This window comes from Lepidochelys olivacea, assembly GCF_965140295.1.
Source record: "Lepidochelys olivacea isolate rLepOli2 genome assembly, chromosome: 15".
Classification (NCBI taxonomy): Eukaryota; Metazoa; Chordata; order Testudines; family Cheloniidae; genus Lepidochelys; species Lepidochelys olivacea.
In genome coordinates, this window is record NC_140425.1 from 18,530,066 (window position 1) to 18,546,539 (window position 16,474).

The 16,474-nt window shown below is 42.4% G+C and overlaps 1 protein-coding gene across 5 annotated transcripts in view; it reads right to left on the reverse strand.

Moving 5' to 3' along the window:
* The window catches only part of ARVCF (ARVCF delta catenin family member), a 449,123-nt gene that overhangs the window by 13,623 nt on the left and 419,026 nt on the right, over window positions 1-16,474 (reverse strand). For all 5 annotated transcript variants that reach the window (XM_084649105.1, XM_084649104.1, XM_084649102.1 and 2 more), the window contains 5 exons: window positions 15,122-15,314; window positions 13,293-13,404; window positions 11,519-11,609; window positions 10,425-10,478; window positions 2,999-3,090 (listed from right to left, as the gene is read on the reverse strand). In XM_084649105.1, the coding sequence (XP_084505231.1) occupies window positions 2,999-3,090; window positions 10,425-10,478; window positions 11,519-11,609; window positions 13,293-13,404; window positions 15,122-15,314 (542 nt within the window). The remainder of the gene's footprint in view (window positions 1-2,998; window positions 3,091-10,424; window positions 10,479-11,518; window positions 11,610-13,292; window positions 13,405-15,121; window positions 15,315-16,474) is intronic.

The window sequence follows — 16,474 nt, forward strand, 5'->3', positions numbered from 1 at the left end:
CTCAAAGGATTGCAAGGGGGGAATTAGTGGAGAGAGAGAAAGAAACAAAATTGGCAAAGGCATGAGCTATTCCACAGGCACTGACAAGCATTCGTGGCAGCACTTCACTTCATTGCAATTATTATTCACAAATCCTAGCCACTCGTACAGCCTCTGAGCCACAGTTACTGGATTCAGAGTAGCAGCCGTGTTAGTCTGTATCTGCAAAAAGAAAAGGAGGACTTGTGGCACCTTAGAGACTAACAAATTTATTTGAGCATAAGCTTTTGTGAGCTACAGCTCACTTCAGAATGCATCTGATGAAGTGAGCTGTAGCTCACGAAAGCTTATGCTCTAATAAATTTGTTAGTCTCTAAGGTGCCACAAGTACTCCTGTTCTTTTTGCGGTTACTGGATTGTTCACCAGCTAGAAATCAGCACACACGTTTCTCTTGGATGGGGTAGTGCAAGGGGGATCTAGACTTTGCCCAACTAAGGACTGCTTCAACAACATGACAGGAACCTGCGGGCAGCACCTCAGTGGCATAAATCAGACAGCATTTGGGCTGTCCTCCATCTTTAACAGGGAGGAAGCACAGATTGGGGAAGAGACAGGTCCCAGTGCTCCATCTTGATGCAAGTAACTCCTGCTCCGATCAAGCCAAAGCATTGCACAATGGAACCACCGAGCACCTCAACTTTAGGAAAAATGAAGGTGGCCTTGGGATGCATTGCACAGCTCTGTGGGCTGTATTTGGCTACCTGTGTGTGTCACACGGTAAAAGTAAAGAGCACTTGCTCATCCTCTCTCCTCCCAACCTATCCCCCTCTCCTCTGGAAGAAGCATTTTCTGTCATTTCTGCAGAGCCACATCCTAATCTTTGCAGCCATCTCCCCTAGTTCACCCTCCTCCTCAGCATCCTGTAGTGTACACTAAGACTGTGGACGGGTGGATTGGAAAGCTTATACCATTAACCTCTGGTTCAGGCTGGGCCATCTGTTTCCATATCAGAATAACATCTGTGTCAATCAAATGGTATTTCCAAAGTGGGTAACTAGGATTTAGACACTGATTCCCATCAGTGGCAATCTCAGAGCCTTGTGGCTCAATCTTTGTGTAGCACTTTGGAAATTTACCCTGAAACATAACCATGAATAATACGAAGTGAATTGCTCTTAAGCACTTAAGATAGAAATTTCCCAGTTTGATCAGGGCTACTACACAGTAAAACAGGAAAGGACAGAGATGACAAACTAATGAAGGAAGCACCGATCCCTTCCAAAGGCAAAGGTGAGAGGAACCAAAGATTTTTGTTTCCTTTCCATCTTTACTAGTGACTGTAAAGCATAGATGCAATTAGCATTCTACATGTTCACACCAAAAGGTGATTGCTATCAAATCCCATTATATATAGCACAATGGGTGCAGGCTTAGCAAATGGATTGTACATGGACTAAATAGGGCAGCTAGTTTTAAACAACAGTGGCTGTTCCCTTGCAGTACAGCTTTAAGGGTCGCTGAGGTCACCTAATCTATGCACAGCCATAATCTTCAACCACTTACAGTACTGGATAATGGAAGGTCATATTAAAGTAAGATCAGAGGCTGGGCTAACCCAAGGGGTAAAGAAGTCAGTGTTTCAGTCACACTGCAGCCACATGACGTGAGACTTCTACTCATTCAGGCCAGCTAACAACAGTAAGCTTGCAGGGTTTGGCACTGGAAGGATATCACAAGACAATGGCTTATATTAATAAGGTTGCTAGATGAGAAGCTTCTGACAAGGCAGAGGTTTTAAATAGCCTTTGAAAAAACTATTTGTGTCTGAACAATTGAAGTGTGGACTGCGGCTGGCCTCTACCTTTAATAGAGAGGAGGGGTAGCTATGCTCAATCTGGATGGTGAGTGTTTGTGTCCACATGTTAATATAAACAGACCATCGCCAGGCAGGTGTACAACTGGCTCATTCTGTGGAAAGATTCTTCTCTATCTTATTTCTGCATGCCTTTGCTCAGTGTTTTGCACTAATTGAAGTCTTTCCTTTTCAACCGCTTGGCCATTTAACCTGAAGCATCTGGATCTTCTGGAGTTCCCACAAAACACTGAGGAGATTTCACCACAGATCCTCAGGGCTCCCTAGCACTGAGGTTCCCAACACCAGCACCAAGGCAGGGAGCAGTGATTTCTGTCACAAACTCTTGTTTCATTGTCTGGTTTTTCCCACTGCTGACACACAAGAGTGTGTGCGTGGGTTTTTGCAAGGTAGGGAGGAGTCCCATGTGCCACTGCACTGCTGGAGGCATAAAGCAACTGCTTATAAAAACTTAGCTAAAATTGTGCATGAATGTAAGAAAAATTGCATAGAGTCAATTACTAGCATGCAGCCTGTATTGCTAAACTCAGCAGCCCACAATGGAAGTGGAAGATTCAAGTCTGACTTTTCAGTGAGGAAACTGCGTGGAAGAAGAAAGTTGGAAATCCATTTTAAAGAAGGCTCTGTGTAAGAGAGAGAGAGAGACCAACCCATATACAGAGTCCATGTGTGGGAGAGTCTGAGCGAGGGCTGGGAGCTATATACACCACACAGCTTTACAAAGACACACAGGCTTTCAGCTACACTCCTTTATGGTTTCCATGGTGGGAAGTAACTGCTTGATGTGACTATTCTCAGAACAAAGTCTCCTGCAGAGCTATACACTTTAGGGCTGGGGAATGTACCTAGATGGAGGAGCTGAAAGTGATAAAGCAAACACATTCTTTTGTAAAACCGTTATTTACCTACAGGAACTTGAGCACATATCAGCTTATAAAACCATCTCCAGCAGTTGCTCCCTTATTAGAAAGCAGAATTTGCTTCCATTTAAGGCTAACTAGTGATCACTTACGAAATGGTGCCTTTATAGATAACCATTTACAAGCCCCTGCTGTGTATCTGCGACACACGTTCCTTGCTGCCTGACACTGGATGTCCCATTCTGTAATGGCATTAAGCAGCCTTTGGAATAGCTGGAAGCTTACTTTTAAAGGTTCTTTCTCCGATGCGTCCCCTATAGTGTCATTGGTCTTGTATTTGCGCTCTTTGTCCCGGTGATCGATGGTGGAGTACCCATCTGTGAAGGAATGACATGACAATCAGGCAGCAAAACCATGGTAGATTTGGCTGTTTTGCATTGTCAAAGAACTAGAGAGAGAAAGAGAGACAGACACAAAGCGTTAAACCAAAGACATAGGCATGTGCCTTCCTCCTGGGCTGATGTTCAGCAATTTTATTTTTTAACCACCTTTCTTTTTAAAAAGAACTCCTTTTATACCACCCCCTCCATGTCAAATGCTGGTATCTCATTAACAAGCAGCACAGTTTCCATTCTGGCCGGCTGCAGTGTAGTAGTAGTCTGTCCATGGAAAGCAGCAAGCTGTTACTTCACACCCTGTGGCTAATGAGCTCCAAATCCAGCTGAAATCTTGCGTTCTGCACTTAACAACCTGAATAATTGGCTGGGTTCCTTCTCGGAGTGGCATGCAACACATTCCCACTCCTTCTGAACTTGACTACAAGCAGGACACGACAATAGTTTGGAGACATCCCCTTTGGCATGATAAGAAAAGCAGCCTGTCGAGTTTTGTGAGATCTCGATGCAAACCCTGCTCTGCTGGACCTGCCTTTCATTTTGAAATGGCACCTGTGGGTGATTTTTCTCCCTGACAGTTGAAAAGCAATGTGAATACATGAGTAAACAGGAAAGAAGGGGGTGGAAGGGCTTTATGAAGAAATGCTGTAAGTATTTCAGAAACTACTTGGATTCATTGTTAGAGGTTACAAATACTACTTTATTCCTCTAGTGCATCAAGTTTCCCGCATTATCAGGGACAAACATTCTCCTGCCTGCCCTGACAGCTTTCTAATCTGGGCTAAGTGACAGTCAAATTTGTGGTTCTTAATAAGCTTTGTATCTCTCCATGTAATTAAAGGATCATTACAGGTTCTACTTCCTGTCAAACTGTACTCTCCAAAAAGATTTTACATAAAATGTCAGAAGGCCTCATGTCTTGGTTTATTGCTTGCATTCAATAGGCCTTCTAAAATCAGTCAGTCAGTCACTCTAGATGTCGTTTTTGAGGGCTACCGGTGAAACTAAAAAGTAAGCAATTTTAAGCTGTAACACAAAAGCTTTGTAAATGGAGCGACTCCTGGTAAACAGTCTATGGGGCAGCAGTTCTCAAAATAGGCTACGCAAGCTGCAATCCAGTTAGTTTATAAAAAGATGTTTGTCTTTATACTTGGCTCAGTAAATCAACATATGCACAAGCCTTGCAGAATGCCCAGGCATTTGAGATGGTCCACATGTTTAATTAAGATCAATATCATATAAAAAGATAATCCATAACTATGCTGATTATAATGACTAAGGCCGTGTATCAAGTACATTTGAGATATGTGGTGCATAACTTAAACCTTGAGAACCACTGCTATACGGCTTTTCTTCTTTACTTTCAGTTCTCTGCTGACAGTTAAGATACCTAGCATCCCTGCTTGTGCCAGTTAGACCAAAAAATCCCAACCATCCACCTAGCCAACACTCCCGGGGAGTGTACAATAAGTCATTCAGTTTCAAATTACACACACAAACAAACACACACACAGATCTAAAAACGTTACAACTCATAGTAAAAGTCATGGGTACATGCTATACATTTAAATGATAGCACAATGGCGTTCAAAAATCGCCTTTCCCAAACTCGATGGTCAACTCAGAAGCAGCCCTTTACATTTGAAAATTATTTAATCATATTTACTTACAAGTAACAGATCACTGACATTGTGTAGCACCTTTCATCAAGAACGATCCCGAAGCACTTTATAAACAGGTAAACTACAAAGAGAACCGTTCACCCACCACTGAAATGCAACTGCCACGGAGATGATGCATGTCTAGTGTTTAACATTTCACAACAGTTTAGGAGAGGAGGTAAAGAATATCACCATATACAAATGGAGGATTGGGCCAAAAGAAATCTGATGAGGTTCAATAAGGATAAGTGCAGGGTCCTGCACTTAGGACGGAAGAACCCAATGCACAGCTACAGACTAGGGACCGAATGGCTAGGCAGCAGTTCTGCGGAAAAGGACCTAGGGGTGACAGTGGACGAGAAGCTGGATATGAGTCAGCAGTGTGCCCTTGTTGCCAAGAAGGCCAATGGCATTTTGGGATGTATAAGTAGGGGCATAGCGAGCAGATCGAGGGACGTGATCGTTCCCCTCTATTCGACATTGGTGAGGCCTCATCTGGAGTACTGTGTCCAGTTTTGGGCCCCACACTTCAAGAAGGATGTGGATAAATTGGAGAGAGTCCAGTGAAGGGCAACAAAAATGATTAGGGGAGTGGAACACATGAGTTATGAGGAGAGGCTGAGGGAGCTGGGATTGTTTAGCCTGCAGAAGAGAAGAATGAGGGGGGATTTGATAGCTGCTTTCAACTACCTGAAAGGGGGTTCCAAAGAGGATGGCTCTAGACTGTTCTCAATGGTAGCAGATGACAGAACGAGGAGTAATGGTCTCAAGTTGCAGTGGGGGAGGTTTAGATTGGATATTAGGAAAAACTTTTTCACTAAGAGGGTGGTGAAACACTGGAATGCGTTACCTAGGGAGGTGGTAGAATCTCCTTCCTTAGAGGTTTTTAAGGTCAGGCTTGACAAAGCCCTGGCTGGGATGATTTAACTGGGAATTGGTCCTGCTTCGAGCAGGGGGTTGGACTAGATGACCTTCTGGGGTCCCTTCCAACCCTGATATTCTATGATTCTATGATTCTATGAAATGGAAAAAAAATGGATATTTTAGATAGGCAAAAAACTAGTGTTTAATCAATACACCAGCCTTCAGAATCCTAATCAAAGTGATAAAAAATGGTCAGGGTCTTTGGGTTTACATCTGAGCTAAAAGGCATTTTGTAGCGTGTATTGTTGTTCAGCTGAATGCTGACCCCTTGTTAATGGTAGGTTTCAGAGTAGCAGCCGTGTTAGTCTGTATTCACAAAAAGAAACGGAGTACTTGTGGCACCTTAGAGACTAACCAGAGACTAACAGAACTGAGCTGTAGCTCACGAAAGCTCATGCTCAAATAAATTGGTTAGTCTCTAAGGTGCCACAAGTCCTCCTTTTCTTTTTGCTTGTTAATGGTGTCACACACGTCAGTTCTAACGGATTGTTTGGAGCTAAAAACCACACGCTGAGTTGGGAATACATCAAGATAGCAACTGAGATTGGAAGTTTGTGGTTAGATTTATTAAAATGAGAACTATCCTGAAGGAGGCTGTACCAGTACAGTAATATCTCGGTGCCCTGAGGGCAATGGCTCTGTGGTGGAATTAACAAACTCAGTTCCTTCCGTGTTTCAAGATTAATTCTAAAATCAAATTTAATTTAGTCTATATGGAATTAACAAGCAATCTGGAGTGTGTTTTAGGAAGGTATAAGCCATTTGGACTTTGGCTGGAGGAGCCTGAGGAATGGAAAGTCAAATATTAACATTATCCATTTTCTTGGAGTTTAGTGGAGCAAATCAATTACCTAGAGTTAGTGCATTTCCTGTGAGTTGGCCTTTAAAGGTATTGGTGATGAGATACAGAGAAATCCCAGTGACCAGCTACAATTGATTTAAAAGTTTCCAAGAAAAGGGATCTTTGACAGAAATCTTGGAACCTTGTTTTCTAGAGGTGGTGAACAGATCTGAGTGGACTCTCCTAGGTGAGAGATTCTGTCAAACTGCCTACCTAAAATCAATTTGTATTTCACCTACTAAAGCCACATCAGTATTAACCTGTGGAACAAATGAAACATTGATTAGATTAATATTTTTCTCTGAATACTGAACTACAGTCTTGTGGGCACAGAACTTCTGATCCTATTCGCCTGACTGCTGAACTAGTTAGTACATAGCTATCCCTGTTAGGGGGCTTATTCCTTCACCCTCCTACTTCCCTGGTCCTTCTCGCATGAACAGAGAGCAACAATACCCGAAGTCCAAAGGTGCAAACAATTCGATGTTTATTGGGGTGAACTTCCAGCAAGCATGATTCCAGTTTTCTTCCTTAGTGTCCCCCTTCCCAGCTCTGACACCACAGAGCCTTACCTGTGTCCCTGTTCCCATTCCCCCCCCCACTTAGCAAAACATGATTCCAATTTCCCCACCCCCATTCCCTGTTCCCATCCCCCCCCTTACTTCCTGATTGACTGCAGACTATATAGTAAAACTTGAGTTCTGCTTAGCTATACCTTAACCAATCATTTTACTGAAGTTTAACTAACCAATCCTAACATATTGTAACATGATTATTTAACCAATTATATCCCACCACCTTAATTAGTTTACACCCAGCAAAATTAATTATACAGCAGACAGAAACAATCACAGAACCAGACAGAGATTATACAGACAAACAATAGGGAAATGGGGACTACAATGATAGAACAATAGAGAAATGAGGATTTCACAACTACATCTATAAAGACATAAGGGTTTCCCAGCTGTGTCTATTGATAAGTGAGTTCTTGCCAGACAGGATGCTATCAAACTAAGTTTCCTTTTACATTTTCTAGGCACTTCCCTTTCTCTGGAGGCGATAGGCATTATCAGGACAGGACTGTATTCCTAACAGCCCCATAGCACCTTATTTCAATGTGACTAGTTTGGAATGTGAGGATCTGACCGTTTGTTTCCCAGCTTATGGCTGCCTCTGCTGCTTAGCCAGAGATCTTCACCTAAGAACAGGGCCTCAGACTGTCACAGTAAGAGAAGGCCCTTACACCAGCAGACAGTGATTTTGATTCTTTCTTTTATACCTCTGTAACTAGCTAAGTGATAAAAATACACCTAAATTAGAGTATAGGCCTTTACAGACAGGCCTGAATATCTATATCCTAACAATCCCATTGTGAGATCTTCTTTTAAGTTACTGTCTTTCATTGTGAGGACAATTATTTCAGTCTTCCCTTATGCAAACTACATATAGACAGTTTATTCATGCCGGGGGGATGCTGTCAGCTGAGGTCATGGAAGGTAGCATCTTTATGTTATCCTGACTTTTTGGAAATGCTGTATTTGATTTTCAGCAGTGGCTCAAACTGATTCACATTTGCACCTGCAAACATGGCAATCGTGAGATATCAAACTATCCAACTTGCAGATACGCAGACATTTAAATACAAATATTTGCACCTGGAAAAACAGAGGCAAATCCACAGCAACACTGTGTGTGTTTATGCTGTTGTACTAAAAGGAAACAGTTGGTCTGTTCCAGATTGCGGTGCCTTTCAAATCTCAAAGCACTTCACAGAAATATGGACTCATCCCTATTTTATAGATTGGGAAACTGAGGCACAAACCAGTCACAGCAAGTCAATGGCAGAGTCAGTAGCAGAACCGCTATCTCCTGACTCGCAGCCCTGTCCCCTTATACAGCACTGCCTCCCATGCAGCATTGCAGCCTTCATCCTGAGAACCGCGTGCCTCCGAAGTGGCTATTAACAGGGAAACCCCTGACTTTTCCCATACCAGCGGAAGGTCAGAAGAAACAGGGCTTAATCCCTGCTTTTTTTTTTTTCTCCCAATTGTTGCTGACAAAGCAGCAGCTCAGGCTTTTAATTATCCTTCATCTCCATCAGGGCCTGAGCCCCTCAGTAAGTTGTTCTCACATCCATGCCACAGAGTTTAGCAGCATTTTGAAAGAGAACGTCTTGCATGGACACAGCTTAGCTTTTCTCTTTAGAAGCAGTACTTGTGGCACCTTAGAGACTAACAAATTTATTAGAGCATGCTCGGGGGTTGCATAACTAGTTAGCATGCCAGAGTCTCGTTCGTGGACGTGGCCGTCCTTAGTTGGTGGAGCGATTTGTCTGGTTAATTCCGATAACGAATGAGACTCTGGAATGCTAACTAGTTATGCGACCCCCGAGCATGCTCTAATAAATTTGTTAGTTTCTAAGGTGCCACAAGTCCTCCTTTTCTTTTTACGGATACAGACTAACACAGCTGCTACTCTGAAACCTGTCTTTAGAAGTAGGAGTTCCTCCTCCTGCTGCTATTCTACATCTGAGCAACAGTCTCCAGACCACCCAGCTCTTCAGAGTTTATCTATCCTTGGTCCTTACTGCTTCATCTACTTATGCAGAATGGCTATGTATTTCATGGGGCTTTCGGAAAATCTTCTCTCACTGCAGATCCTGGTGGGCAAGTTGCATTTGCCATATTAGGTGCACCAGCCGCAGGGTGGAGGTTTTTCCAAGTACTGGTAAAATCTCCTCCCTCTGTCCAGTACTGGTTGCCATGAGCAAGGCAGCTGATGCCCACTGCGTCAATTGACTGCACACCACACAGTAATGCCAGTGTTATTGAGACGGATCGCGTGGATTGTGCTATGGCCTGCAGCATCTTGTTCTTCACTGCCATGCAAGCCTCATACCCAAAAGAGGCTCCAGAGAAGTCTGGTGAAAGGGAGCCATTCCCATAACTTGTATTGGGAAAATTAAGCCATTCTGCCTGGCTTTCAAGAGATCCCCTTGATGGACTGGGGGAACTGATAAGACGAGGAGAAGTCATTACTTTCTCATAGCCTGCATTTCATATATGGAAGGAAGAATGGAGGGTTATTTCTTCGTCCCAGTTTTCACGCACACGCAGAGCCAGTTCTGTAATTCTGTGCTCAGATTATGTTCTATCTTCACCCAGGCAGAACTCCCACTGAGCCAATGAGGAACAGTTTAAAGTTGTTGGCTCGATCATGTTCACCTTCTGTTAAGCTCTACTTTTATACAGAAAACCCCGGCACCATTCCTATCACTCATGGCAGATTTTTACAATCATGTATTCCTATTTTTTAAAAATGTTTCTCTTTCCTCTCTTGTGTGAAAGATCCATATAGGCAGCAGGGCTGACTAACTCTCTCACTGAATTCAGGAAAACAGTGACAATAATTACAGACTGAACAATAAAGTACTTCTTTCCCCTAGCCTCTTTCAAGTAGGGTCATTTTTTGTGCTAACCTGTAAGAACAGCAGGAAAAACATTTTCAGACAGAATATGATATTTAAGTAGATTTAAAGCTCACAAAAGTAGTGTCCCATTTTTTAAAAAAAGCAATAATTGAAATCTGATGGCTTTTGAATCTCTCACTCCAGGATGCAACCACTTCAAAGCAAAGAGATTAAAATGCAGGAAGCTCTCAGTATATTTACATGATCTGGTTAAAAAGTAGTGGGGATCCCAGCATATATGCAGTATACGCATTTTAAAAAAAACAGACAACTGATCTTTTGGAAGGAAAAGTTCTGTTTTTAAATGTCAGCTTTATCCACATGAAAGAATACCTCCCAGAAAAAGCACTGAACTTTCTCGTGAGTGACAGTGTGCTCTATTGAAATAGACAGGGGGTTGAGCCGGGACTGCATTTACCTGGACCAAGTTCATCCAGAGGAATCATATCACGACTTCCAGCCTTCTCATTATCTACAAAACAGAAGCATTGAAACTAGTCGTACCATGCTTCCTGACATGAAAACAGAGCAGACTGGGATTAATCACAGGGCTGGAGGCAGTAGAGGAGACAATGATTTATTGCACTCAAGATGCTATAATGAGGACACAAGAGGCTATAATGAAACGATATTAAGGTTCTGATAATTCACGAAGAAAGATTCTGAGTTAGGCCCCCAAAGAGCACACTCAACTGATCTCCCTCATGCCATGGCTCTGAATCACATACATTCCTCTATCCAAAGGATGCCACCAACTCGGTGCCCCTCTGAACCACCTATACTTTCTAGAATTTATCTCTGTACCCATCCAAGATGGGATGAGGTTCCCTTCTTTGCCCAGAGACAAGAGCAATCAGTAGGCGATCAAAGGCCTCGAGAGGGTAATTTTAACATTGGTTTCTATTTCCATCATGATCAAAATTAAAAGACTAAGGAAATCAACATGGCCTGGAGCCCTGGAGCCATTGGTGTGATTATTGTCAAATCTGACAGACTAAGCACAGTTGGGTCTGGGTCAGAACTTGGATAGAATACCTCCACTGCAAAGCTAAGTGACACAGGAAACAGGGCTGGTGATTCAACAGAGGGTACGTCAAATAAATCAGCATTGAACAAACGTCCCAGGGCATTGCTGGAGGTGATGCCCTTTGCATGAGATATAACACCAAGATCTGATGACTTGTGGTTAGTACAAATACCATCGACTTACCACAATAGTTAGCCTGCTCCTTGGCTAAATTCCTGCTGGGTAGTTACTTCATGCCTATCTAAAATACTCCCTATAAGCTCCAACTGAACTTTTCATCTTGAACTGGGTATCATACATTTCATGCAGTGGAAGTGATCATTGTCTATATAGTCTGTAATGTCAATTGCTTCAGGATCTTTGGATGAAAGGCACCATAAAAAAAGTGATAACTGATATTTATCCAATTTGAGAAATACACTTAACAGACATGGCAAATAGCAAAAGGAAAATCATTATGGCCTACACCAATGAGCAGAACTGACCTTGGCTTTTATCCACCAGCGGCAGAGTACTGTCGTCATAGCCAGACTTGCCAGATGTACCTTTGGGTCCCTTTGGTGCTGCAGAGACAGACTAGAAGACAAAATGGAAGAGTAAAGGTACTCAAGGTAGTTAAGTCCAAAGCAGACTGCGAAGAGTTACAAAGGGATCTCACAACACTGGGTGACTAGGAAACAAAATGGCAGATGAAATTCATTGTTGACAAATGCGAAGTAATGCACGTTGGAAAACATAATCCCAACAATACATACAAAAGGAAGGGGGTCTACATTAGTTGTTACCTCTCAAGAAAGATCTTATAGTCATTGTAGATAGTTCTCTGAAAACATCCACTCAATGTACAATGGCAGTCAAAAAAGTTAACAATGCTAGGAACCGTTAGGAAAGGGATAGCTAAGATGACAGAAAATACAATGCTACTAATAAATAAATGGTATGCCCACACCTTGAACACTGTGCATAGTTCTGATCATCCCATCTCAAAAGAGATGTAATAGAACTGGAAAAGGTACAGAGAAGGGCAACAAAAATGATGAAAGGTATGAAACAGCTTCCATATGAGGAGAAATTAACAAGACGGACTATTCAGCTTTGAAAATAAATGACTAAGGGGGGATATGATACAGGTCTATAAAATCATGACTGGTGTGGAGAAAGTGACTAAAGAAGTGTTATTTACCCCTTCACATAACACAAGAACCAGGGGTCAACCAATGAAATGAACAGACAGCAGGTTTAAATACAAACAAAAGGAGGTACTACTTCACATAACGCATAGTCAACATGTGGAACTCATTGCCAGGAGATGTTGTGAAGACCAAAACCATAACTGGGTTCAAAAAAAATAATTAGATACATTCATGGAGGATAGGTACATCAATGTCTACTAGCCAAGACAGTCAGGGATGCAACCCCGAGCTCTGGGTGTCCCTAGGGATCTGATTTCCAGATGCTGGGACTGGACGACAGGGGATGAATCACTTGATAATTGCCCTGTTCTGTTCATTCCCTTTGAAGCACCTGGCATTGGCCACTGTCGGAAGACAGGATACTGGGCTAGATGGACCATTGATATGACCCAGTGTAGCCGTTCTTATGTTCTGAGAAGCTGCTGCAAACAGAGTAAGAAATAAAACGAATTTTCTAAAAAAGTTATAACTTGAACAAAATGTATGGAAACCTGTTCACACTCCATCCCCTCTTGATAAACTGATCTTCGCCTGGAATCTAATTTGTGATTCTGGATATTTTTCATTTCTCTGAAGTTTTGCTGACGATTCCTCCTTCTGTCATCACCTGGTTGGGCAAGCCAGTAGCTTCTTTACAGGCCACAGTGAAAGCCAGTTACTTTTCAGATAAAGGAAGTAGCAGCAGCTTCACATAAAAAACAGTCAGATGCCCAACACGCTACATGGACTATGTCCCAAGGCAGCAGCAACATACAAAAATGGGCCAAGTCTTTCCTTGATGCAATGTATATTTGTAGGGATTAGACTTGGTACATCTAAAGTGGAATAACCCCTAAAATGTGGAAGGCACATGCCACAGATCTTCTAGATATGCACCCAGTAACTGTATTTATGATAAAACAAATATAGTAAAATTATGGTATCACTGGAAAACACCAACTTAGAGTTCTTGGTCTACCTGCCATTGTCATTAGTGGGAGTAGGGCCTCAACATGGAGTGAAGGATAAAACACCTTCATGGGGCTTTCTGTGACCACTGATCTGGACTAGGACTCTGCATCTTTACCTGGAAATGGGATTTGTTCCATCCATCCTTCTGTAGGACACTTCGTAGCTCTTTGTAGCTCCAGACCATCTGAAGAACATGAGATGCTGCCTTTGTTTCCCTGGGGGACTGGCTAATTTGTGAGACAAAATTAGAGCCTCAAACATTAGGAATGCAAACTCATTTACGCTAAAACCCATAACTTCCTAGCAGGTCTGTTATTTCCCAAGAAGCAATGCAATATGTGACACTGTAAAAATACATTCTTTGGGCCCAATTCTATAGTGGCTTCTATTAATGTGGGTCCATCTACCTGCATGTGTAAACATACAGTTGCTCAGACAAGAGACAGCTACATAAGCAAGAGGTAGTTAAATATGCAGATGTCTGATTTTCATATGCATAGTGTGCAGGTACAGAGGCCAGTTGGATAACATTGTCCTTTTGCCTAGTGGATTTCAACAGGCATTTATATAGATCAAAGCAGAAGTGCTGAGCACCCAAAACTGCCAAAGAAATCAATACTCAATCACTTCTGGAAAACAAGAACTTAATGTCTAAAGTTGGGAATCCAGAGGCCACTTTTCAAAATTTTGGTCCGAGTATATATAAAAAACTGAATTTAGCTGAAATCAACCAGTGGTTTGAAACACACCCCACAGGACAATGAGGATCAAACAACAAACAAAACTAATTCTCACCTGAAAAGCATTTTCCTTTCATTCCTTGCCAAGTCAGTATCAGTCTGCTATACAGAGCCCCATGTGGCTCAATTTCTGGCTGACTCTTACTTAGGGCTTGTCTACATGGTGCTTTTGTCTGCACCGAGGGGTGCAAATTTTAGTTTGCATTAGCAGGTTGTGCACTAACTGGGCTGCGGGGACTGTGCTGCTGCACACAAAGTTCCCGACTGTGACAACACCACCAACAGTAGGGCACTTTTAGTGCATGCCGGCGCAGTCCACACGGGCCAGTTAGTGAGTGACACACTAGCACAAATTCAAATTTATACCCCTCTGATGTGGACTAAAGCACTATGTAGACAAGGCCTTACTGATGAAAAGGCAAAGGCTAAAGAAATCTCCAGCCAGCCTCTCAACAGTTTGTTGAAAAGGCACTTGTGAATGAGCTCATTTCTAATTGGCTGAAGTACAGAAGGAAGCCCTTCTCCAATCAGGATACAGCTTTTCAACAGGGCTACATGGTACAAATCGTCATTTCAATTATTACTGTTGTCCTTCAGACAGAATGATCACTGCAGATCATTAACCATTTCTTTTAACAGAAATAAAGTTGCATCATTGGCATTTCAGGAATGGAATGTCACAGGATAAAGGTCTCCTGCTTTGCAAACACAGGTCTCAGCTTCACTGCAAATGATGTCTGATAAATGCATGCATAATGCTAAGGCATAAATAAAACAAAGAGAGATTGTACCCTGAAATGACAGAACTTTTTATCTTACTGATTTTATCACCCAACCCAACCCAACCCGACCTGACTCGGGTGGGAGGGGAGGGATAGCTCAGTGGTTTGAGCATTGGCCTGCTAAACCCAGGATTGCGAGTTCAATCCTTGAGGGGGCCATTTAGGGATCTGGGGCAAAAATTGGGGACTGGTCCTGCTTTGAGCAGGGGGTTGAACTAGATGACCTCCTGAGGTCCCTTCCAACCCTGATATTCTATGAACCCATTAAAGTCACTGATGTAGGATTTGTTTTTATTACATGTTTTAAGTGCTTCAGTTACACATCTGAAAGGTCAAGATGTCTGGGCACCATCACAAAGCATCACAGTGGGGTTCGTACAGTATCCTCTTTACTTTGTTTTCTATTCTAGTAAGAAACCTACCTTGACTTGCTGATAGCTACCAGCTTCTGAATGCCCTGTGTCTGGATCAGGGACCTTGCATTTTCTGAACTGTCAGTAATGATTTCATGGATGGTATTCAAGACTGCAACCACTGTATCCTCTTCCAGGTTTTTAGCGGATCTCTGCTGTCTGCTAGGCAAATTTCTTACCAGTTCACCCATGGCATAACTACCTAGATAAGGGGAAGAGCTACCATTAGCCAGACCCAATAATCATTTCAAGAAACAGCTTCCTGTCCTGAAAGCTAAAATATAAGGAAGTTCCCAAAGTCTAAAGATTTTCTAATGTAATTTCCTTGAATCTCAAGGCTATTTCATACTGCATTTATCATTAACTTTCTCAAGATGTTTGAGAACTGATATCTAAAGCAAACTCATTCTGCATAATCAATACTACAGGTATCAGAGGCAAAAAAGTTTGACACATTTATTGAGAATTTCACAGCCAATACATCACACTTTGCTGTGCCTGAGGCAAACAAGCATTCATAAACTGAGGCTAACGTATTAATGCTAATGCACGCACACAACACTTACTCAGCGTAGCCTTGTAAGAGGTCTGCAGGGGCAAAGTATGCAACAGTGCATATATTAACCTTCCCCTGAAAGGTAAGAACGTCCATTTGGCCTTCATGCTCGGCAGCACTGAAGTAAAGCCTCAGTGTCCTGGGCCCATTACTCTCAGATGTGTGTTTGTACCATTTGGTAGCTACAGCTCTACACTGGACGTGGTTTTTATGAAACGTAGGCGTATTAAAGTAGAATTGGAGATTTGTATTGATTAAGCATCAGCATCTGTGCTCTGTATGCAGCACAAACATTTCCTTGCTTGGTGAGGTTACAGTTTAAACAGATCGGGAAAATTGCCCAGGAAATATACTGGGAGACCCACACAAAGGCTTTAATTTGGAGCTCAGCTTCTGCCACTTCCATTTAATGAGTAGTGAGTGCATTTTTGCTAATGTGGATTAGAGTTGGGGAGCATTGCAGAGAAGCTGAGTTTTAAGGGTGATGATCTGAATGGAGAGCACTTGGGTACCGGGCTTCTCGATACAGGGGATAGCACAGGAGAAGGTAAAAGGCTGGAAGTGGGAGAGGTGAGGCAGCGTTCATTGACAGAGCAAAGGGGGCCAGAGGGGGAATCATATCAAATCAAAAAGCCTTTATATTTTTGCAAATTATTTTGAGATCTACTGCAAAGTAAAGATTCATTTCCATTAAATCACACTATGTGCATGTATGGAAACTGGATGGGCTGAAACTTAATTTTCAAATGGCAATTCTTCACTTGGGGCATGCACAAGACTCCTATATAACGCAAATGGAATTTGTA